Source organism: Rosa chinensis, chromosome 1 (genome assembly GCF_002994745.2).
Source record: "Rosa chinensis cultivar Old Blush chromosome 1, RchiOBHm-V2, whole genome shotgun sequence".
In the NCBI taxonomy this organism is placed as follows: domain Eukaryota; kingdom Viridiplantae; phylum Streptophyta; class Magnoliopsida; order Rosales; family Rosaceae; genus Rosa; species Rosa chinensis.
In genome coordinates this window covers 28,422,360-28,447,364 of record NC_037088.1, presented here as the reverse complement: position 1 = coordinate 28,447,364, position 25,005 = coordinate 28,422,360, and the positions used below count along the sequence as shown (strand labels likewise).

The window sequence follows — 25,005 nt, the reverse complement described above, 5'->3', positions numbered from 1 at the left end:
CGTCCGTTGCTATATAAATTAAAGTCATAAACCCGAAAAGGGAAAAGCAAGCAAAGCATCGAATTTTCTAATCCTCTTCTCTCTTTTCGATTTTCATTTTCCATTTTCTCGGAATGGAGGGAGGCGGGTCGGAGCAGCAGCAACAAGGTACAGTGACGTGCGGGTCGTGGATCCGGCGACCCGAGAACATGAATTGGGTGGTGTTCGGGAAGTCCAGGGGTAAAGAAGACTCCAGTTCAGTTCTGACCATCTTCTCCTTCGACCCCAAGACCACTTGTCTCTCTTCCTCTCCTCTGGTCTGTCTTCTTCTTCTTCTGATTTTGGTTGACTTTTATCCGGTTGGGGTTTTGACTTTTGTGTGTGTGTGTGTTTGATTAGGCCACTTATGTGTTTGAAGCGGTAGACGGTGATCCTGTTTCGATTGCGGTGCACCCCAGCGGGGACGACGTCGTTTGCTCCACCTCCAATGGTGGCTGCAAGTGAGAGCCCCTCTTAAATCCAAATTTAACGCCTTTTTTTTAGTATTACTATTATTTTGTACTAGTGTCCTTTCATTATGCTCATGTGTTTTCAAAATGGATGAGGTTTTTGGTTGATAAGTTCACAAGAGGCAACTTTTTCATGTTGCGTAACGTCTTATGGTCATACAACTGTGCTCTTAACTCTCTCAAGTCTTGAAATTTAGCTACCAAATGTAATTATCGGTTCTTGGATATGATTTTCGGTGTTCGTATCTTTACTCTTTTATGTTATATCTTATTTTAGTGTCAGGGTTCAATATCTGTTTTGTTGAAACATGACATTTAGAAGAGAACATAAGTTGGTCTAGCGTCTCTCTTTTCTGCGCAACCGCGTTATTTTTTCCTTTCTCTCATGCTCATTACTTTTCTATCAACATATCTTTGCAATTTATTTTGGGATTTGCATATGAATCGAACATAGAAACAAAAGGTTGTGAGCATAGTTTCTTATATGGTTTTTTCTCATCTTGCGATGCTTCATTGTTCATTCACCCCATTTACCTTTTTCTTCTGCATTCCTCGACTATTTATGCACATTTTTGTTTGACATAGTGTACTGCTTGAGTCCTACCACCTCTGCTATTTAACCTTAACTTGTTAGTGCTCAATTCCTCCTTTAACATGACATGAATGATTTTTGTTTTCAGATTGTTTGAGTTATATGGGCCAGAATCAAATGCCAAGCTGTTGGCAAGAGAATCAGCTCCTTTGCAAGGAATTGGTCCACAGAAGTGTCTAGCTTTTAGTGTCGATGGATCTAAGTTGGCTACCGGCGGTTTGGTAAGCAACAGTCTTTCATGCTGCCTATTTATTATCTGACTTTGTGTTGCGTTTTTAAAACTTGTTTTGAAACATGTATTGACATGTTTTAATAAACCATAGGATGGGCATATGAGAATTCTGGAGTGGCCAAGCCTGTCCATAATTTTAGATGAACCTAAGGCGCATAAATCTGTCCGTGATATGGATTTCAGGTGAGCACCCAGCTTGTTTCGTTGTGTATAATGGTAGAGTGCCTTGTGTACCATTAAATACAGGACAATAATGTTTTCAAAGAAGCTATATTCAGATAATGTTGTTGATTGGCATACTTAATTAATGTTAATGAGTTACATGGGAGAAAACTGGTTGTCTTTTCTTTGCTGTAAGGAAGTCTTCCACTCATCAAAAAATTTCTTCTAGTTATTAGTGAACCATTCAGTCTTGACGAAATGTAGTATGAAGAGTGTTAGTAGTTTTCTTTTCACTTTTTTTGTTGAATTTGACAGAAGAAACCTACTTACTTGCCCTTGCTTTTAATCTTGATTTATTGATCCAGTGTGCTGGTCTAGGTTTTCCCTTGGCCTTGCCCTTACCCTGTATCATTAAATTCAAAACAACAATGCGTAAACGAGCTATATTCAGATGTGTGTTTACATTTGGCTTGGTTGGCATAATTATTTGGTTCTTAAGAAGAGTTATTCATTTTAACTAATGTTAACGTAAGCATCGGAGAAGTATTATTTTTGAATGCAGTGATTCTCCTCTGATCAAAGGATCTCTAAAATTTACTTTGTATCATTTCAGTCTTGATTATATGACGAAAGTAACGGTTGTTAATGGTTTTTGTATTTTTCATTTATTATCTTCTATTTATTTCTTTTGTTGAATGCACAGATAACTTTTACGTAGATTTATCCTCGTCTTTAGTCTAGGTGCTAAACATTCTGCTTGCCTTTGTTTATTATGCTCTAGCTTAGATTCAGAGTTCTTAGCTTCGACATCTACTGATGGCTCAGCGAGAATATGGAAGACGGAAGATGGTGTTCCTGTGACTACTTTGACTCGCGACTCTGTAAGTTGTATTTACTTAAATTTTGGAAATATTTTTGTGATTTTTTCCCTTCTATTTTAGCATCATATTTTGTGTTTGATTAATGCAGAATGAAAAGATTGAACTCTGTTGCTTTTCTAAGGATGGGACAAAACCCTTTCTATTTTGCACAGTTCAAAAAGGTATGTGCACCTCTCTGAAGTAAATGACCTATAGTACCATATCATTGTTTCTCGGACTATTAAATGTATTTCTGTGAATCAAACAGGTGCAAAAGCTTTAACTTCTGTCTGGGACATAAGTACATGGAAGAAAATTGGACATAAAAGGCTACTTAAAAAGTCTGCTGCTGTTATGTCTGTCAGCAAGGATGGAAAATATCTTGCTCTGTAAGTACTAAATTTGCATTTGATCTTGTGATTTACAGTAGGCTTTATACACATTCTTCAGCTGTAGCTTCAACTTGAAAATTAGGCATCGCTGGTAATTAGGTGGAAGACTAGTTCATATCTTACGTGCATTAAAACACAGGCAGATGTGCGTGCTCGCACATATGCATGTATTTACTGTAAGCAAATATTATATACAAGAGTGGTCATGTTTTCCAAATGTTCAGTGTGTTGTTATATTCAAGTTCACAGAACTCCATAAATCGTCTGTTTTGTTTTTTGGTTGAACAATGACTAAAGGCACCTCATAGATAGTGTTAATGAGGAATCATAAACCTCTGGCCCTCCACTTTTGGAGGTTGTGGTGTGACATTTTTCTTTTGTGATGTCAGTTTGGCTGTTTTATGATGTCCACTTCTATTAACTTCTACAAACCTCCATTTCTTTTGGCTAAGATGCTGTGTTTTTTTTTTTTTGTTAATTGTAGGGGAAGCAAAGATGGAGATATATGTGTGGTTGAAGTTAAGAAAATGGAGATTTGCCACTGGAGTAAGAGGCTACACCTGGGAACTTGCATTGCCACTCTAGACTTCTGTCCCACTGAAAGGTTTGACCTTCCAATTCTGACTGATAAAGTTATTTCAATTACAAACATATTTGTAGTCTTTGGAATTACTATGAACGATCAACATCAATCCTTAAATAAAATGGAATCCAACTTTGATTTGCAAGACTGATAAGTATGTTTTACTATGTTATCAGAAATTATCTTGTTTTCATAGACAGTTTACTTATGTTTGGGCAAAATAAGTGCAATAAAAGGCATGCTGCTTTAAATCAAACTTCTATGTATTTATTCTCTTGAATGTCCTTCGGATCAGTAGCATCTCTTTCCTTCCCTTTCTAATGCTTCTAGCTGTCTTCTATGAAGAGCATTTTATTTAGAGTCTTCCCGGGAAGGAGTCTGACATGATCGATTTGTCTTTTTCTTTTCTGCGTTGCAATTCTAAGATAATTGGTGTTGCGTTATTGAATGTTGTTATCTAATGTTTATATTCGATAATGTGAAAGAGAAAGGTGAATCTTTATGGGAGACGATTCACTTCTGGTCTCTTTCAATCATGTATCTTTTGTGCTAAAGAAGTTGACTTTTCATGTAACTATATTATTTATAGATCATCAGTGAAATTTAATTATGAGATAGGCCTTTGTAGTCTATTTTGGTACGCGACTACTTTCCCTTGTGGTTTTTTCCTACTCAAGTGTTGATTTGTTTCCAGGGTTGTGCTCACCACCTCTAGTGAATGGGGAGCTGTGGTGACCAAGTTAAATGTTCCTGCAGATTGGAAAGGTTTATCTCCCATCCTCTCTGTTTTTGTGTTAATGTTCTAATCTGTTTATACACCAACTGTATGGCAAACTTGTTTACTCTTGGTTAAAATTTGCAGAATGGCAGATCTATTTGTTGCTTTTAGGGCTGTTTTTGGCGTCCGCCGTTGCATTTTATATCTTCTTTGAGAAGTCTGATAATTTTTGGAACTTCCCTCTTGGAAAAAATCAACCAGCAAGACCTGAATTCGGGGCATTTCTAAAAGATTCACAGCCTTCTGACGATAGAAACATTTGGGGTCCTGTAGACATGTGAAAATTTTGATCATCCTGTGTCTACCAACAATGCAATGTAACATCAGCAACTGAATGCAAACTAACCTCTTGTGGCACATTGTTTGTTATTTGTAGTATTCAGAAAGATGTAGAGACATATTTATTTCGGAAGTAGTGAGTTTGTGTCGTGTCTAAACTTCTTCGTTCAACTATGAAGCCATTCTTGTTTATGGATAAGCTGACTTGATTTTGGCTTTTGGCCTGTAACGTGTTTCATATTTCGTTCTTTTATTACATAAGTTCGACCGCAAATGTTTTCAATGCCTGGTCAAAAATATCATCAAGCTGCTGAAGTCAACCCAGTTAGCCCGGAACAGTATCAGCGGACAAATCTCTATTGGCTTACCAATTTTGCTAGGTTTGTGTTCGGAGAGGTTCCTGTCGATATGAGCCAACCAAACCCAAATCAAGAAGGAAGATCAATAACTGTTTTTCTTTGTTTTTTAAATTTATCCGCACTCCCAACTCAGATCACTGATGCTAGTTTCATTTGAATTGGTGACTTCCACAATGTCGGTTGTTTCAAATAATCAACTGGCACATAGTTGCTTAGAGCATCTCCAACAGTAAAAGCAATTTTTTTAGCTAAATCATCTCAAAGCTAAATTTAGGTAGTAAATTTCTAGCTTTTCCTCAAGCAGTGTTAGCTAAACTAAAAAAATTGAACGTGGAGTGTTTAGCTTTTTGTTATTCTCTCTCCTCCTTAGCTAAATTTAGCTAGAGATTTTAGCAAAAGCCAAATTTGACTTTCATATAGCTATTCTGCTGGAGTGCTAAACTATCTCAAATTAGCCAAATTTATAACTTTTTGTTGAAATAGCTAGTCTGTTGGAGATGCCCTACCTGACAATATAGTAATCGCCTAATTGGGGTAGAAGACTCGTCCTTGACCATAATGAGAAGCCGATAAATAAGTCCTGCTAGGCTGAACTTGCTGCTGTTGTTATTCTTGGACTGATATTGCTTGTTGAACTTAGCAATCTCTATAGCATCGGTGTAATTGATGCCATCAATGGCCATGGGAGCTCCAGGAGGATGACATACTAATCGAGCAACAATCCCTCCCCTAAACCCTAAATCAACTCTTTTTGGTTGTTCTATTTTGCAACTAGTGATCAACTCTGTATACATAAATTTGTCTCTATATCTTTGGTTCACTCACCTTCTCATCTCTCTCTCTCTCTCTCTCTCTGTGTTCCGAGTTAACAAGAAAAATCCCCTCTTTTGGTTTACGAGAGGGCCGCAGGAACTTTCTGTGGCTTTGCCCTAACAGGAAGTCAACTTTCTTTGTTTTCAGAAAAATTTCCATGTCATATCATAGTTGTTTCGATTATCTAATTTGCAGACAGCCATCTAATCTTCGTTCTGTGTGTGGAAAGATAAGGAGCAGTAGCAAAATTATTCACGAAAGTGCAAGACTTGTCATGATTACTCCCAGACTTTAGCCTTTAAGTGTGTTTGGATGAGGGAAAAAATGATGGAATTTAATTGAAAGTGAGGATTTCATAATTTCTAAAAGCTAATTCCCTCGTTTGGCATTATCAGATTGGAAATTTTTTAAATTTCTCTGTGGAAAAAAACGAAGGAATTCGTTATTTAAATTTCTCACTTCAATTTCTACCAAAATATGTGTCATTTACGAATTCCTGTGCAGTATTCAATTTATATTTCCAAAACAAGACTTTTTTCTATTTTGTCTTTTTATTTGTTTTAGACTTTCTTAATTTATTACACATTTCAAATCCTAAATAGATGTAACCAAATAATAGAAATTGCAATTAATGAAATTTTAGATTGATGGAATTAAAGATTCTATCATTTATAAATTCCTATGGATTTTATAATTTTCTCATTCAAACGCATTGTTAGGGTTAACGAAAATCGTATTACCATACCCATGACTTACTTGAAAAAGGTGTGTAATCTTCTGGTGCTGCTAATACTAATCCCTATCCATTTGCAGTAGCTTCTCTCTCTGTGGCTCACTCTCCCTTCATTTTATAACAAGAAGGAATATGATTATCACACGGGGTTCGGACTTAGGAGGAGTAGGGCTAATCTTAAGCATGACGTGAGCCCAAAATCTTCTAAAATGGCGATTAGTTCTATATAGAAATGTAGTTTGATTGAATGAGTCATAACACTCACGGTAAAGTAGGGCTGTCAATTCTGACATGATTCGATAACACAACTCAAAACCAACACGAAATAAAGCGAGTGGAACCCGCAAGATTAAAAAGCGGGTCAGCCGTGGGTCAATCCGCCATGACCCATTTAATAAATGGGTGGCCATGGGTCAACCCGTCAATACGAAGTGAATCCGTATAACCCGATTATGTTATACTTCATCTTGAAATTTTGGACGTTGAGAGTATTTGATCATAGGATTAGACAATTTGAATTATATATAATTATTTATATTCTTCGTTTATAATCATTGGATTTAATCCATTTATGCATTTTTTAGTTAAATGGGTGGCATTGTTAACCCTTAAATGAGTTATATTGTCTAACACAACACGACCTATTTATTAGAGGCATCTTGACCATATACCCAATTTAGGCCCAACAAATGCACACTTACTCCACTAAAAGATTTGTGTGCTCACCTACCCAATTTAAAGGTAGAAATACAATTTTAGGTCTCACGACGAAGAGGGCTTGGTCGTCGGAATAGTGCCTGTCATCATCTCTGCAAATCCCTCCAATGATTCTCTTTTGTCTCCGGTTTCGACTCCGGTTTGATCCTCACCGGCGAAAATTCTCAATCCAATGGAACCACCACTACCAGAAAACTACTCTTTCACGACGCACAATTTACTGCGTGCATCTAATGCACGCCGTAATTGACAATCATTTACGGCGCACTTTGATATGCGCCTTAAAAAATATAAGATTTTGGTCATTCACGGCGACCATTTAATTGACGCCGTAAATGTTGCTATGCAGTTATGGCGCCCATATTTTGCACGCTGCAAATGACTTGTTTGGAGTCTTTTATGGCCTGTCTCTTGGTGCGCCATAAATGAGGTTTCACAAGGGCGCCTAAATTTTCAGCCAGAAATTGAACTTCCCACTTTTTTTTGTTTTACCCCGCTAGAACTCTTTGAATACTAAATCCGAAGGCTCAAGTGACAGAAGAGAGCCCTAGATTGAAAACCCTCTCTTCTCCAATTCTTCAAGTCCTCTTTCTCTCACATAATCCATGGCGGCCTCTCTACATATGAGCAGAAGAACCTGAAGCTTGAGCTCCTTCGACCCATGAATAGGTGAAGAGGATCTGGTCGGTGCCTAACACAGATGACGAAGAACCCATTGCAGCAGTCCAGCTCCAAAGCTGATTCTCTCCCGAAAGGTAGACGCCCCCAATTTAATTTCAATTGAAATTTGTAGGGTTTTTAGTATAGGGATCCCAATTCCATGGCCTACCTCCTCTCAAAAGATTCAAACTTATGCAGCAACCAGCACCGCCAGCACCTTGATGATGTCATTTTGCTCATTCTTCATGCGAAGAAGAGAAAGGAGACTAGGGACCAGCCCATTCTCCCTAACCCAATTCCTGCCACCTTCGCCGTCACCACCTATTTGTTGTCGGCGAAGAAGAGGGTGTGGGTATTTCCACCCGATTTGTTCCTCGAGAAGCCAGTTTCGGAGCTGGATTTGAATCTTGAGTACAAGCCAGATCTCAGGGAAGAGTTAGAGGCTGGTGGAGAAACTGCTGATTGATAGCGGTTCTGGAGTCAATACTCGGATAACAGTTCAGCTTTGACTAGGTTTGTTTCTATGTTTCATATCGATTTCTCTGTAATGTAATCACTATTATGCAATGCTCAAATTGGGTTTCTGTAGTGTTGAATTCGTTGTCTCGGATGTCGGGTTCTTTAAATCAAAATACAGATAACTTTGTTATACATCACATACACAAAGAAAGCACTTCTCTCTCTTTTTATCTCAATAAGGCTTAGTTTGGGATTGTTGTGCTGTGAGAAGAAGCACTTCCGAACTTGCTGCGAGAGGAAGCACTTCCGAACTTGCTGGGAGAGAAGCAGCTGAGTGTTTGGTAAACTGTTTTTAAAAGTGATGTGAGAACAAAAAGCAATTTCTAGGTGTTTGGTAAGTTGCAAGGCAAAAGTGCTTTAGCTAGTTATAATTACCAAAATGGTCATACATGTTAAGATATGCTGCTAAAATATATAATTTTATTTTTTAATTATGTAACCATACCAAATAATTTTTTTTTTGGTATGGTTACAAACACGAGCTATTCAAATCATGATACCGATATTCGCTACAACATTCCCATCATTTTATGATTTTCTCTCTGTTCTTTGCTCTAATTTTCTTCCAGCCAAGATAAACTCGGCAGCAAAAGAATAAACAAAAGTTGTAATGGAAACCGAAAACCACTCCAGCATATCATAATGGCTATTAAGCTTCTCATAATCATCCTCAATAGTCCCAACATACGTTTCAAAAGTCAAAACTATTTTCCTAGTTTAGACCAGCATGTGTGTGTGTGTGTATATATATATATATACAGTCCGTCTTAGGTGCGGACGTCCGTACCGAGCGGACGGTACGGATTTCCTGTTTTCAACCACTTTCTGGCTACATTTTTACATCTTAACCATTCAGTTTTTAGGTCCTAGTGTATAGATCACCTCTGCAAAATTTCAGCCAATTTGGTGATCCTTAAGGCATCCAAAACTGTAATTTACCATTATAAATACGAACGGTTCCGGTTCGATAGATTCGGTCCGTTCGTGTAAAATGCAGTTTTGGATGCCTTAACGATCACCAAATTGGCTGAAATTTTGTAGAGGTGATCTATACACTAGGACCTAAAAACTGAACGGTTAAGATGTAAAAATGTGGCCGGAAAGTGATCGAAAACAGGAAATCCGTACCCAAAATTCTGTATGGATGTCCGCACCTGAGAAAATTCCTATATATATATATATATATATATTCTAGAGTGAGGTTCAACAAGCCTCAAACGAGTGTGTTACTGGGAATTCCCATCTTGAAATATACCTTGATTTCATTCACCCAAGTCAAATTATCTGCAACGGAGTTTGGAATTAGTTACACACAACTTATTCAACCAACGGCAATTTAAGCATCATCAGCCATGTAAGCAGACTTCAAAAGGAAGAAAAGAAAAAATTTAACTATAAAGAAACTTCCAAGATTAGGACAATTTATAGGTCCCAGACATTTATCAAGCAGAAAGCTGAGTTCCACAAATGTATCAACTAGGGATATCATTCATCATATATCCTAGGTGCTGTGAAGACTCATTTGTGATCTCAACTCTCCCATCCTTAAGAATGGGATTGATACCATGATCTATCAATCAGTCAGAGATAAAAGTGAATAATGCTAATACATTACTTCGCTAAGGCGATTGGTGTGGCTGTTCATCTCCAGGTTCAAAACATGGTAATTAAAACCACAGCAGTTCGAGCTTAATATAGCATAAATGGCAAAAACATCAATATTTTTATAAGATATATCTTATTGCATTCAATAATCAACAACACCCTCACAATACAAGAACCAGATCGGCTAATTTGTTTCTTGGTCTGAAACAAAACGTACTAGCTAACAAGATCAGAACAATCAGAAGCCCAAAACAACACATCATTCCTCTTGGTCTTCTTGGACGACACCCATTTCCCATTGCGCCAATCTTGATGAACCCTCAGCTTCAAAACTGGGTAATCAAGCTCTTGCCCAGTAGTCTCGAAAAACACGGACTGATGCCCAGACCCATTTTCCTTCGACAAAATCTTATCGACCCACCACCCATCAAGATCGTAAGCATCGATCCTATCACCCACATGAAACACAACATTAGCCTCCATGATTTCCGGCGGGCGCGGCCGGACCTCCGCCGCCTTGACAGTCTCTTTGAGCGACACAGAGTTGTTGAACTCCTCGACCAGGTTGTTGTACTGGATCACATAGTTGGTGCCCTGTTTGCGACGACGGTGGCCTCGTAGTATGAACTCAAAATCTGGGCATTCGCAGAAAACGCCTGAGAATTTTGGGTTTTCAACCCTCTCGATTTGTTTCCATGTATTTTTTACGGCAAAGAGGAAGGAGTCAAGGAGGAGAACGAATTTGCAGATGTAATTTTTAGAAAAGGAGGAGGACAGAATTGGTAGCTCAACATATTTCATTAATAAACTATTGTTGCTCCGTGTTTTTCCCCCAAAGCAGCTTTCAAAAGCTAGGAATTGTAGCTTCTCAAAACCAGCTTTAGGGAGAAGCTATTTGGATCAAGAGCAGCTTTGAAAATTTTTACCAAACACCATCCTCTAGACCCAAAAGCAGAAGCAGCCCCAAAAGCAGCTCAGGAAGCAATCCCAAACTAAGCCTTATCTATACAATTTATTTCGATTTTGAAATGGTATCACAACATTGACAGGGGAAAAAAAATCAGTGCAAATGTTATGCGTCTTAAATATATCTTTACGACCACATTTACGGCATGCTTCAGATATCAATTACGGCGTGCTTTCCTATTTGAAAATCGAAATAAAAAATCTATAAAACTCTTTTACGGCGCTCATTTTTGTCTTTTACAGCGTGCTTAAGTGATCAATTACGGCGCACTTATTGGTCAATTACGGCGCGCTTTAATGTTTCAAAATCGAAATTAAGAATTTCTCAAACCCTTTTACGACGATCTTTTATATCTTTCACGGCGTGCTCGTGGGGTCTTTTACGGCGTTCTGGAAACACGCCGTAAAAGAGGTTTGTCTTTTACGGCATGTCCATTTACGGCGCTTTTTTGTGTACTGTAATTTGTCATTTACGGCGCTCTTTGTGGGCCGTAAAAGACCATTTTTCTGGTAGTGCACAAAGCCACTTCTTACTCCCCCACTCCACCTAGTCGAAGTTATCAGATTCATCACCGGAGTCATTGACATTAGTCACGCATGGCAGAGTAATGGCCTCTCTCCTCTCCACCCGCCCCCAAAAGCTACACGACGCCGTTTCGCGACTCTCTCCTCTTCCTCGACAACTCCACTGATCATGTCACCGTCTCAGGCTCGCTCGACAACTCCCTCCGCTTCCTCCACCAGTGCCTAAACGACGCCGCTCGGGGAAACGATCCTCTCTATGAAATTCTCATCCCTATTCTCAATAATGTACGCAATTCCATTTCTTTTGCATTGTTCATAATCCAAATTGCTGCTAAATTCGTATTCTTGATAAACTCAGTCATTGAGGAACAAGGACTCGAAGCACGGCGGCCAAGCTATGGTGGTTTTGAACAGGCTATTTCAAGACGGTTTCTTTTCGAAGCTATTGCCATGGCTCTGGTAAGAGTGATTTCAACGAAGGATGATCGGTTTATTGTGCTTGGCTGCTGTACTTTTACACGTGTTGTATTGGAGTATGAGAGCTTTGTTACTCAATTTCCGATGACTGGTAACAAAACCTAAGTTTTTGAAGCAAAAAGAAGTTTTTTGAATATTTAAATATGTTAGTGGTGGGTAGCAGTTGGGTTAGGGGTGAGGTTGGAGTCTTTTGTTCCATGTTCTTGTATATATTTGATACTTTGGCAGTGTAATCTTAGTCTTTAGTGAGTGGCAGTATATACTATCCACTATTGCTGTATTAGTTTTAAGAATGATTTATAAAGTGAATTGTTGTGCCCTTGAATTGTTTTTTTTTTTTTCCAAACATTTCATGGGAAAAAAGCAAATAGCAATGGTTTATGGATTGCTAAGAAATACACGAGATTATTTTAAAGTAATTTAAAGTTTTTAAAGCTTCTATTGCCTCTAATAAAACATTATTGGGGTAATAATACGATTATTGGGGGCCAATAATACGATTTTTGAGGGGAAATAATAAGATTATGCGGGATTCCAATGGACGGATTCTGGTGACCGGTTGCCTGAATCCTGTCACGGTCCAGTGGCCGGACTCCGACGGCTGATCACCAGAGTCCGGCGAAGTCTCCGATGACTCTCTCTCTAAGCGACAAAGAGGGAGAGGGCAAAATCAAGGACTAAAAATTCGATAAAATTGGCGAAATATAGCCAAAATTATTGTTTTTTTTAACCTCCGATATTTTCTCCGCATACTATGATTATTTCGTCCAAAAACTTCGAAATATTGAGATATTTCGTGATATATTGGATATTATAGGAAATATCGCGATATTTTGAAATTTTCATGAGTTGCTCTCAAACAAAATAAAATTCTCAACAATTGTGCAGATAATGGTTTCGAACCTCTACCCCCTTAGAACAGAGCCAGCACCAAGACCAACTCTGCTGGGATGCTCTTGTCCTCATTAACATCTTTTTATTAATATATTAATGTTCTGAACATATAAAATTGATAAATTATCCTTCCTTTTTTTGGTTATAAAACAGGAACAAAGCACAATACCAAGAGTTGCAAAATTTCAATTCAACTATCAAAATTCACTTTACTTCACTCCAATATTTTTCAACTTACCTTTTGAAATTCTAACTCTATAAATATAAAATTTTTCAACATATTCATGTCACTCTTTCTATTTCTACTTCCTCACTCACATTTTTTTGTTTTCAAATAAAAAATTAGTTACTCAAGGTTACTAAGTATTAGCTTTTTATAATTTATTTTCATAATTAATAATAAATATTTAGGATGTATTAAGTAAAATTCTCTAATTGTTGTTTGTCAGTGATCCTATATATACCAATTCAACCCTTAATCACTACAAGTCACTATGAAATGAAGCTTGTTCAATATATTATTTTCAAATAGAGTAGATAATATAGTTGAATAAACATTTCCTAAAGTTTCACTTAAAATTTCCATGTTTTTCTTCAAATGTCCATCATTTTTCTTGATTATTTACCGAAATCGATATATTCTCGATATTTCCGTCGAAATTTCGGTTTTCGGGACCATCGAGATTTCCTCGAAACTCGATATTTTGGTCCTTGGGAAAAATTGTCCTAAAAATAAATAGAAAACAATTAAAAAAAAAACTTAATTGGGTATTAGGGCAAAAAATATGTAATTATTGGGTAAGTGGGCAATCTCATGAGATGTCTGGGTAAGTGGGGTTAGTGTTGCTCAAATTTGGGTAAATGGACATTTTCCCTTTATTAAATGGGTTAAGCGGGTTGGAAACAGGTAACCCGTTTAATAAATAGGTTGGGTTTGAGTTTAAATTTTTGACACGATTATTAAATGGGTTTGTCTCTTGTGACACGATAAATATATTGACCTGACATGAACCATTAACAGCCCTACGGTAAAGTACTAACTAAATACCGACTATTCCTATATATGTTAGAAATGCATTTAAACTGTGACACTAAACAAGCCATGTGGTTCGTGGACGAAGTGGTGGTAGCTTAGTGGTTAGAGCACCCACTACCTATGTACGAAGTCATGGGTTCGAGTCACCATGGGAGAAAGAGTGAAACCATTTGATCCTCTTATATTGCAAAACAAAAAAAAGAAGAAAAAATGCCATGTGGTGGATAGAATTGCATCGGTCATTTTCCAAACGTGAAATGTTCGGTTAATGTAGGCATCAATAATTAGATGGCTGTCTGATGGGTTTCTTTCCATGACTCATCTGTGTTTGGAAAATGGTCTATCCAACAAAAAAAAAAAATTAAATGGTCTCTTGGCTCTATTATGGGCAATTATTAGGCAATGGATCATGGGGTCCATCTCAGTTTGATGGTCCATGGATCCGACAAGGACTGTGATTTTACAGTTAAGTGCTCATTTCCACTAGAGCATGTTCAACAGTGAGGTTTGGCCGGTCTCCACTTAGGATTGGTGAGGTGGTGACCATGATTTCCCAAAAACCATCTTCCACCGATGGGTTTCTAATTGGTCAGACCCAGGCCATTTGTGACCAAGGCCAAGAAATAAGCCAAGCCCTTGACAAATTTCTTGACCCAGCCTTGCCAGTTGCCAGCTTGGCCAAATACCTATTGTGGGTGACATCAGCCTCCTGGGTGAAGAGAGAGACGCGATGAAGATGGAGAGTGGAGGCAAAATGCTTTATCGCGCAATGCCAAAAAAATTAGGCGCATTCTGCAGCAGTATTATGTCGGTAGCGACAATGAATGGGACAGGAGGCCCCAACGTGGAAGCTAGCCGTTGGCTGGTTTTGATATTTGAAATCAACGGTCAATTAATTTGGGCCGTTGGTTTCAACTAATTTGCACATCTAACGGTTTCTAATTAATATATATGTAACGGTAACAAAAAAAATTCTAAAAAAATTTAAAAATTTCTCTATAAATACCTACCATTTATTTTACATCTCACCCCATCGTCGAATTTGATTAGCATATTCAGCTTCAGCGATTGCTACAATCACAATGGCATTTGTCGCACACATATCTTGATATTCTTCATCATGAGACTGTCAAATATTAGCCCACAACCTCTTCATTTTTTTTTTAAGGGGAACGGAAGACTGATCCATTGATATAAAATCATACGACCTCACTCGGTCAAGCATAAAGGGTACAAACACCCCTCATATTACAATCATTGCTCAAGTAGTGCACTGATTGCACATAAAAAATGACTACTAGCCTAGACTACTACGCCTTGAACACTAAGAAGCTACAACACCAAAAAAATCAGTACATCCGCTTAAGACCCTCATGGTGTACATCAGTACTGATCTTTGGGCACATTGTAACGTCCTAGAGAAACAAGGTATACAAGGCCAAGGCTCACTGCACTCACCCGTAAAAGAGGGAGCCTTATTAGACAAAAAGAAATAACAAAAAAAATGAAGTTGGACCAAAGCAAAGCCCAGACCCAAAAGCACTCAAACCCTAGCCAACTCCAAGCTGCAGCAGCCACTAGGCCTCCACCCCTATTACAAGACTCTAGCCACCGCCACGAGTAGCCATTGGCCACCATCCACTCCTCCATTATCGCCAACACGCCGACAAGAAGCACCATCTCCCCCAAAACACCTTCTCCCCGCATGGTTCTAAAGCACCCATATCAGATCGGAGAACTTCGATCCAAAAGAGCCCGTCAAAACCCCACCTCACACTATCCTGCCAGCCACCGCCGATCAAGGGACAGAATGCCAGTACCATCAGACTGCTCCCGCCACAGCCTCTAAGCGATCAGAAGACTCAGGACCACCACAAGGCTTGCAAGCTCGTCAAGGTTTGAGCCACGCCGCTGCAACAACAGGCTGAGAAACAGCCATCAAAAAACATCCCCGCCCGGCTGCACTCACAGCTCACCGACAAGGCTAAAAGCCTGGCACAGCACGGGAGTCGCCGGACGAGAGCCTCCAAGCTTACCCAAAGAAACCCTAGCCGCCCTCTTCTTGAGAGAGAGAGAGAGAGAGAGAGAGAGAGAGAGAGAGAGAGAGAGAGAGAGAGAGAGAGAGAGAGAGAGAGAGAGAGAGAGAGAGGTTTTCTCACAATTCGTAATCCCACAACCTCTTCATTGAAATGAGGGAAGGAGAGGAAATGTGTAACTCTAGAGATATAAAAAAGGAGGAGATTGATGAAGATCAGATTGTGTGTGAATAGAGTGCAGTTATTTTCTCCATTTATTGACGTTTTTCACATCAAACATGATCCTCCAACTAGGACACGTGTCAAGATATCGACATTCACAATCTTATCCAAAATCTTAGATAAGATTACATTGACAATAACTGTTAGATTGAATAGTATGTAAATAATTTGGTTCGTTCAAAGTTGTAGGTGGTTTTTTTGGATCTTTTCAAAAAAAATTGTCGGTGGTAGCTTCACTCATTTCAAGAAGGTAAATGTAGGTGGCTCATAATTTGTCCACCAAAAATTCTGAAAAATAGCAAATTGCAGTTTTGAGGCCCCAAACGATCTCGAAAGCCCACACGTCATGGCAAAGCGATGAGTTTTGTTTCTAGTGTCGTTCCCTTTCTGAAAAGGTATAACAATCACAATTCTGACATCGAACGCTAAATTTGCAGCAAACAGAATTTTCCCTTTTCAAGATCAAGTTGCTCTTTGATCCTTGTTGCCATCTGTTCTACATCATTTATCCATAAATGTCCAAAATTACCATCTATTTACATCAAATATATTTCAATTTTACAATAAATAAATTAATAAAAAATTCAATGAAAAGTAACTGACCGGTCATGATACAGAACAGGTGGAAACCCATGTCCAGTGGCAGTGAACAATGTCTTGACCCAGTGACCGTGACTTATGGACCCAACGGGTGAACTTGCTATATTGTAAAGAATCATTCTCTTCAAATTTTTCCAATGCTTACTATATTTTGGCTTACATGTTATTACAGTTCAATTATTCTTATGATTTTGATGACTAATGCAAACTCTTCCTTTTATTTGACCATTTTGATTGCATCTCTTTTGTAGATGATATTAGATGTTAAAAGCAACATGGCTGCAGTAGAAGTTGGAGGAGGTCCATGGTTCAGTACTTGGAAAGGAAAGACCTCTACTCCGGAACTTCTTAAGCGGGCAGTAGGAGCTCTGGTCGATGTAGAAGGGGCATATAATTTGGTTCCACTATTCAAACCCCCTGGTTTTTAGTATCCTGTTCTTTGCCATGCTGAAGGAATGAATCTACCTATTGTTTTTTTTTTTTGGGCTAAATACTGGTTACTACCTGTAGTTTAGGTCCCAAATCAATTCAATCCTTGGACTTCTAATTTCATCAAAAACACCCCTGCACTTTCAATTTTGATCTAATAGGTCCAATTTGTTAATATTTTGTTATGGGTTCAAGTTATAGTTGGATTATTTGTTGAAAAACTATTTATTTTTAATAGTTGGACTCACTCCTAAATTGACTATGCAGGCTACCTCGACACCACATCATAAAACATAAGCCATATATGAGCCACGTTAACAAGTTAAATAACTCAATTGTAGGAAAACTAACAAATTGGACCTATTATATCAAAACTAAAAGTGCAGGGGTGTTTTTGATGAAATTAAGTTCAGGGACTGAATTGATTTTGGACCCAAACTACAGGGTAGTGATATGTATTTAGCCCCTTTTTTTTCCTCTAGAACAAAGCATGGACCATGATGATGTTGGTTTAGTGTAAATTGGCTCTTAATTTTTTTTCCTTGGCTTCAGAACATTTGTGCGGCCACATATCTTCAATTTGGTTTACTCTTAGTTTCTTAAATTAGCAGTTTTGCTGGCATGGAGCAAGGCATATTGTATTCCATATGGAGTAGAAGAGTGGTACTAGAGATGGAAGCATGGCCACTATGATTTTGGTTCAAATTGCCCTAGCTTCAAAATCTGTGTACATAGTCCTTCATTCATTCTTCTGTCGCTTATTAACAAAGCTAGTCGCTATATGTAACAAGGACAAGGCCAATGGGACATTTTCTAACAGTAATCCCTTTTGACTATGCCAATTATCCAAGACAGTAATGTCTCGTGACTAACTCAATTACCCAGAGGCATCATATGTATTGTTGTCACCTTCTCCGTGATTAGTTTCAATTGCAAACTTTGTCTCTAGTGTGCTTGCGAATTGCGTACATGATTCACTCAATGCAGACTTTGAAAGGAATATCTTGTTTACCCTCCAAGTGCTGTATTTTAATCTTAACCTCCTTTCTTATTTTCTTTAGAAAATCTTTTTTTTTTGCTGTTTTTTAGTTAATAAATATAAAAATAAAAAAACAAAACCAATCATCACAACCGTGCCAAATCCTCATAAAGATTACCCACATGCATATTAATGGTATACTAGCACGTGCCACCGGTATTGATACTAGCAGGGGTCATCATTTGGCCCTTCGGCCTTAAGCCAGCCCAGCCCGTAGGGCCGAAGCCCTATCTAACCCTTGTATTAGGATGGACTGGCCCGACCCTTTCTCAAATTGGGTAGGGAATGGGCCATGCAAATGAAGCTCGGCCAGGCCCGTTAGAGCCAAGCCTGGCCCGACACTTTAAGCCCGTCCAATTAAGCCCTAATAATTTTCTATTTTTTTCATTTTTTAAATATGTTTCTCTTTTTCTATAACATACAACTTATCTCTCTTTTTTTGTAATTGATTTCTTAATCTTTATTTTTTTTTAATTTTTGTTTCCTTTGTTAAACAACAATTAATTTTGGGAGATTTAGAGAAGTAGTTAATTGAATATAACAATCTTAACTAATATTTATAAATGTTAATTCCAATATATATAGGGTGGTGCTATTCACACACCCCTTCTATTTATCTATTACTTTAATTCAAAAATTTTTTTTACAAATTACCCTGACTACCCTCGCTTGCAGGTTTTTTTTTTCTCTTCTATTTGCCAAGTCAATCATTTCCAAATCCTAAACCCTTAGGCCTAGTTTGGATGGCCGGAAATCATAGTATAGAATGAGAATTAATTTCATTTTCTATTCAGATGTACCGTTTGGTTGTAATTAGAGAGGAAATAAAAAATGAGATCTGACTAGAAATTAACAACCTCATAAAGCCTTAATAGAATTACTTATTCAAGGGTGGTATTCTATTTCCATTTCCCATTGTCAAAGACAAAATTACATTAATTATCCCTTTAAAAATTTATATTCCCCCAGCAATATTCCTTATAAGTCAATGTCTTACCTCTAATTTAATTCGTAAAAGGGCGTTATTGAAAATTATAATTTTATATTTTATTCTTATGACTTACCAAATACTATAATAGGAATAGAAAGTTAATTCCAGAATTTAATTTCCAGTAATGTTCCAAACACCCACATGGAAATACCAAAACATATTCCATTCCATATCGGTCTGGGAAAGAAAATAAATCATTTTTCTATTTTGACATTCATGTTAACCAAACGAGGCCTTATTGTTGACAATTGTATGTTCGATCATATTTTGATTATTCTGGCCTTGCATAATACATTATTATAATTGTTTTCTATTTTCGCTACACCAGACATAGATTAAGTTAAGGGTTGAACAAATTAGCCATATCACCACTCTATAGAATGCTTAATTTATTCCATCGGTGGAACAATGGCTAAAACATTGGGAATGGTATCTTGAATAAACGTTCCTAAAGAAGATGTGAGAGGTTTTGGATCTCCTTTAGTTTAGGTGATATGCTTATACCTTTCTTCAATTCTGTATAGCAATCATGACATACCTAAATTTCCAAATTCAGTCACATGGTGATTTTTCATTTGAACTCTAAATTTTGCCACACTAAGTGTTGGACTTTTGACAAATAGCATTTTGTCTTGCCAATCAGTTTTCTTCTTCTTCTTCTTCTTCTTCTTCTGCTTAATCAGCAATGACATTCACAATATAAAGATAAAATATTACATAAGATTCCATTCAAGTTGATGTATTATGGTTTTGTAACTACTACCCCATCAACCAACCATCTATACATTTCAGTTTAGTGACCGTAACTATCAATATGCATGATTTTTGGGCCCATTAATATGCATGAGCAATACCTATTCGGCCCTATTTGGCCCTATGATGACCCCTAATTGATAGGTATTGCTCATGCATATTAATGTTCAGTGGCACGTGCTACCAGTATTGATCGGTAGGTATTGCACTATTGCTCGCATGACCATAGCATGAGTTTCACACTGGGTAACAAGTCACTGTCGTATGAGCACATCCCTTTGTTCTATAAATTTGGGCTCTTTCTGGCTACTATAATCTTGTGGTTCATATCTATCTACCTCTATCTTCGTTTGTGGCGCCCTGAATATATCAAAATGGGGGTAGCTTGGCCCTGCGTGGTTGTTTATGCTGTGAGCATCAGTTTGATGATGCTCAACGGAGCAAGTGCTGCACTTTCTAAAGAGACACTGGAATTGATAGCCAAGGCTAACGAGAATGGCCCTTATTTAGGCTTGGTCATTCCTAATTCTTTCGAGATGGATCCTCTCCTTCAATCTCCAAACTTCACTTCCTCTAATTTGACTATAGATTTTTCTGGTAATTATATGTTAGTACTAATTTTAGTATAATCCTCATGTAATTAAAATCTAATAACGACATTAATCTCGTACTTATTATACCTCTGCGTTTTCTTTTTGTGGATCTATCTATATTCAAGGAAGGAGATTTCGGTTTGGAACGATTACTGAAAAAAAAGTCATATTAGTCATGACCGGACTTGCCATGGTACATATTACTTACTATTAATTGTTTTCTCAGTTTTCTTAGCTTGCCTTTAGTGTCTTCTCTCTCTTTCTCATTTTTATCTGCAATCCTTTTCTTTGGGGCGTACTTGGTTGAAGATTAATGCAGGAATAGCCACTCAGCTCTTGCTAAGCCTATTTGATATAGAAGGAGTGGTGCATTATGGCATAGCTGGCAATGCAAACCCAAGTCTCCATCTTGCAGATGTGGTCATTCCTCAGTATTGGGCCCATACTGCTCTTTGGAATTGGCAGGTAAGTTAAACCTACCTAAATACATCAATAACGTCATGTTTTTTTTTTTAACATAAATGATTAATTTATTTGTTAAGCATGGCGTATCATATATATAAATGTTTTTGACCCTTCCATTAAGGGATCCCTTTTTTTGGTCTTTTCTAAAGATAGAGCATTAGACCAACTTTTTGTTCACATTTCGGCATCTCAACCGTTCAGTTTTTAGGTCCTAATGTGTAGATCATTTCTGCAAATTTTAAGCTAAATCGGTGATCGTTAAGGTATCAAACTAGATTAAATCAATGGACGAACCAAATCTGCCAAACTTGAACCGTTCATACTTATAATCTTAAATCGCCATTTTAAATGCCTTAACAATAATCAATTTGGCTGAAAATTTGCAGAAGTGATCTACACATTAGGACCTAAAAACTGAACGGTTGAGATGCCAATATGTGATCGAAAAGTTGGTCTAATGTCCTATCCCTAGAAAAGACCAAAAAAGGGGATCCCTCACTAGAAGGGCCCTGTTTGTACATATATATGGTAATCGAAAAGTTGGTCTAATGATATATATATATATATATACACACACACTGTGCTCGCAGAGATATGGAAATGGACCAGAAGATGAGCTACCCCTTGAATCACAAGGAGACTACACCAGAGACATTGGCTACTTAAAATTTGCAAATTATACAGTCAATGTGACAGATGGAAGCTCATACGACAACCTATTGAACAATATCTGGTATCAACCGGAGGAAGTCTTCCCCATCAATGGAACTCCAGAACAAAGAGAGCACGCCTTTTGGATCCCTGTTGATCCATTCTACTATAAAGTTTCCCAAAAGCTAGAGGTATCTAATTAAAAACAACACACCCTTTATGAATTATAATCTTGCAAGCACTTTGTAATCAAATTTATTTACTAAATGATAGAGAAGAGTAGTATACTAATTAATATTATTTTGTTTATCCAAATAAGAATCCACTTTCATTTATTTCTCAAGATAAGCATAGTATTGACATATATATTATTTAGGATGTGATACTAGAAGGTTGCCTAAACTCAACGACGTGTTTGTCACATACACCAAGAGTGACAAGAGTCCAAAGGGGAACAAGTGCAAGCATTTACCTAGACAATGCTGCATATCGCGACTTCATATATCATGAGTTCAACATAACTCCGGTGGATATGGAAAGTGCTTCTGTTGCTTTAATATGTCTTCAGCAAAAGGTGCCTTTCATTGTCATCAGAGCACTCTCTGACTTGGCTGGTGGTGGGTCTGCAGATTCAAATGAGGCTGACACTTTCGTCACTCTTGCTTCCAATAATTCAGTCACAGTTCTTTTGGAATTTGTCAAACACTTATCTGCTGCTACTATCTCATGACTGAGCAGCATCGATGTTTAATGATGTTTAAAGTTGTGGTGATGAAAAATGATGTAGTGATGCATGCCCCAGCTTGCTAGTTTGCCTCTCTAATTATTGAAATTTTGATTTATTCGGAAACATATAGTTTGGTTAGTAAACTAAAACGTATTCGTGTTGTAACCGCTAATTCCTGACCTCAATCAGGATCCTGAAGATGAGGAAAGAAGGCCACAACATCAAGGGGGACAAGTCACTACTCACGAACAGCCCACAAAAGCTCACTCTCCCAACACCCCGGGGACCTAGTATTGTTGGCGCCCTTCAGTACCTCACTCTCACCAGACCTGAATGACCAAAGCATCGGTTGCTTTCTTTCAGAACCTTCTTCGACCAATAACGTTCTAGAATAACAATGAAAAAATGAATAACATTTGAAAATAACATTATAAAAATTTAGTAATAGTTTATTACCATTTTCACCGGATTAGAGAAAGACATAGGCTCGCCGGTTGTTTGCTTACTATATATATAAGTAGTCCCATGCCAGAATATTAAACCTCTCGCGACTTATATTCATGTGGTAAGCTTGCTATATTGGCTATAAAAATCCAAGTTCAGGGTTTAGGGAAGGAAAAAAAAAATAAAAAAATTTGCATTAGACCAAGCTTATGCCTTTGCCAAAGAAAATACCAATTAGCTTAAGTTAGGGGCTGGGACGGTTAGGTTCCAAAAAAAAAAATTGTAAAACCGAGACCGAACCTCATATAAGCAATTCGGTTCGGGTTTTTCATTTTCAAAAGTTAGAATCGAGCTGGACCCGAACCGTTAAAGATCGGTTCGGTTATGCTGGTTCCTCGGGTCCAACAGTAACTGTCAATTGCCAAATTATGCAGCAACTCAGTTCCAGACTTCCAGTTCCTGGTTCCTTATGCAGCAACTCAATTCCAATTATGCCAGCAGGCAGTACCAACTCAACAAGAATTAAACAAGCGTCCAAAAGTTCCAAACTCCCAGTTGATCCAAAATTCCAAATGATCAAACATGCAACAAGTCCAAAAGCATTTGCAATATAAAACAGTAAAAGCATCCAACAATTTCAACTTTCAATTGTTGCAAATTCCAAATGATCAACCCAACAACAAGAAGCAAATAATCCAAAATAGTCCAATGATCTAAAATTTAAAACTAACCAAAGTACCAAACTGCTGCTGCAAGAAAGTGAATAAACTCAACGAAGTACCAAAAATCCAAAATGATCCAAATCTGGTAAACTAGTAAAGTACTAAACCACTCAACTGTCCAACTTGAAAAAATACTCCATAGTCCAAACCAGAAAAAAAAAATAATGAAGCAGGCAGGTGGAATGCAGCAAGGCAACAAGGGCTATTATGCAGCAACTTAGCAAGACAGCAACAAGTTGGAGGCTTGATAGATAAACTGCAATACTGCATACACATTTACACATTACACTGAAGCACATTTTGAAGTTTCAAAATTCAAACTTTCAAGTTTCAACATAAAAAAAGAAAGAAAAATTGCAAACCTTTAACAGTTGGAGTCTTGGAGACATGAATCATTTTTTGGATTTGGAAAACTTAGAAGTCTTAGAAGACTTTGATGTATTTGATGTCTTGGAAACCTTTGCAACCTTTGGAGACCTTGCAGCCTTTGGATCCCTTGCTGCCTTGGAAACACTTGCTTGTTGAGCTTGCTCTTTTTTTTCTCCTCTCTTCATCAGCTTGTTCTGCATCCAATTTGTGATAATAAGATAATGACAGAAATCAACAAAGAACAACTAAAGACTTAGAAAAAAAAAAATTATCAATCATTAAAGGATTAAATACTTGTTACTCCTCAAACTCTTCCCTGAAAAACAATTTAGTCCCTCGCCTTTTAAATTAAACTAGATAGTCCTTAATCTCTCTATTTCTCACATGACAGGTCCATAACAGGTCCAAAATGACTATTATACCCCTCACTTCCACTTTTTTATTTTTTTCTCTTTTTAATTCCTTTTTATTTATTTTTTCTACCTCTCTCTCTCTCTCTCTGAGCCCAGATAAATAAAAAAGGATTAAAAAATAAAAAGAGAGAAAAAAAAAAGAGAGGGAGAAATTAGAAAGAGAGAGAGGAAAAAAAGAAAAGAAAAAATGAAGTGAGGGGTATAATAGTCTTTTTGGACATGTTGTGTGAGAATTCAAGAGAATAAAGACTAACTTGTTTAATTTAAATGGTGAGGGACTGAACTGTTTTCTGGAGCAAAGTACAGGGAGTAACAAGTATTTAATCCATCATTAAATGTACCTTGCTCAACTTTTTCATAAAACTCCACTTCTTCAATGGTTGGAATATATTCCAACCCCATAATGCTATCTAACTTTAGCCAATTTTGAAGGCAGATCAATGGTTCTACAGATTTAGGAGTGAGTGAGCTCCTATATGGGTCAATAACCCTTTTTCCAGTACTAAAGCTCGACTCACTAGCCACTGTGGAGACTTGGATGGCTAGTACATCCCTAGAAATAGCCTGCAAGTTGGGATATTTACTGCCATTAAGCTTCCACCCAAGGTTTTAAATATCTGCGATATATCCGATATCTCCCCCGATGTCTCCTTTTTTCGACGGACCGATATATTTAGGGAGGTAAATATCTTATCTTTCACCGTTTCTGCGAAATTTCTCCGACATCGTCAAATATCCCCGATATATTAGATATTTATGATATATCCCCGATAAAGTGAAGAAATATCTGTAAAATTTGAGGTAAAAATATGGCTGTTTTTTTTTTTTTTTTTTCCCTTTGGGGCTTATAGTCTTTGATTGCTGACTAGTGAGCTTGTATA

The 25,005-nt window shown here is 37.5% G+C and overlaps 2 protein-coding genes across 2 annotated transcripts; both read left to right on the top strand.

Annotated features, from left to right (window-relative positions):
- The first annotated feature begins 30 nt into the window (after nucleotides 1–30).
- On the top strand, nucleotides 31–4,595 carry LOC112194580 (SEC12-like protein 1). Its single transcript, XM_024334803.2, has 10 exons — nucleotides 31–296; nucleotides 379–479; nucleotides 1,169–1,301; nucleotides 1,404–1,495; nucleotides 2,256–2,355; nucleotides 2,444–2,516; nucleotides 2,603–2,723; nucleotides 3,211–3,330; nucleotides 4,004–4,074; nucleotides 4,172–4,595. The coding sequence occupies exons 1-10, from the start codon at nucleotides 114–116 to the stop codon at nucleotides 4,366–4,368; spliced, it is 1,191 nt and encodes a 396-aa protein (XP_024190571.1). The 5' UTR covers nucleotides 31–113; the 3' UTR covers nucleotides 4,369–4,595.
- A 15,473-nt stretch (nucleotides 4,596–20,068) lies between these two features.
- Nucleotides 20,069–22,299, top strand: LOC112194586 (bark storage protein A). Its single transcript, XM_024334808.2, has 5 exons — nucleotides 20,069–20,337; nucleotides 20,459–20,526; nucleotides 20,643–20,798; nucleotides 21,389–21,640; nucleotides 21,826–22,299. The coding sequence occupies exons 1-5, from the start codon at nucleotides 20,115–20,117 to the stop codon at nucleotides 22,177–22,179; spliced, it is 1,053 nt and encodes a 350-aa protein (XP_024190576.1). The 5' UTR covers nucleotides 20,069–20,114; the 3' UTR covers nucleotides 22,180–22,299.
- Nucleotides 22,300–25,005: the final 2,706 nt, after the last annotated feature.

What these genes read in the sequence shown, in the direction of transcription:
- LOC112194580 (XM_024334803.2), top strand. Translation starts at nt 114, where the DNA reads ATGGAGGGAGGCGGGTCGGAGCAGCAGCAACAAGGTACAGTGACGTGC. An exon ending in GTCTCTCTTCCTCTCCTCTG is followed by an intron (nt 297 to 378) that starts GTCTGTCTTCTT and finishes GTGTTTGATTAG; the next exon opens with GCCACTTATGTGTTTGAAGC. An exon ending in AGTTGGCTACCGGCGGTTTG is followed by an intron (nt 1,302 to 1,403) that starts GTAAGCAACAGT and finishes AATAAACCATAG; the next exon opens with GATGGGCATATGAGAATTCT.
- LOC112194586 (XM_024334808.2), top strand. Translation starts at nt 20,115, where the DNA reads ATGGGGGTAGCTTGGCCCTGCGTGGTTGTTTATGCTGTGAGCATCAGT. An exon ending in TTTGACTATAGATTTTTCTG is followed by an intron (nt 20,338 to 20,458) that starts GTAATTATATGT and finishes TCTATATTCAAG; the next exon opens with GAAGGAGATTTCGGTTTGGA. An exon ending in CTGCTCTTTGGAATTGGCAG is followed by an intron (nt 20,799 to 21,388) that starts GTAAGTTAAACC and finishes CTGTGCTCGCAG; the next exon opens with AGATATGGAAATGGACCAGA.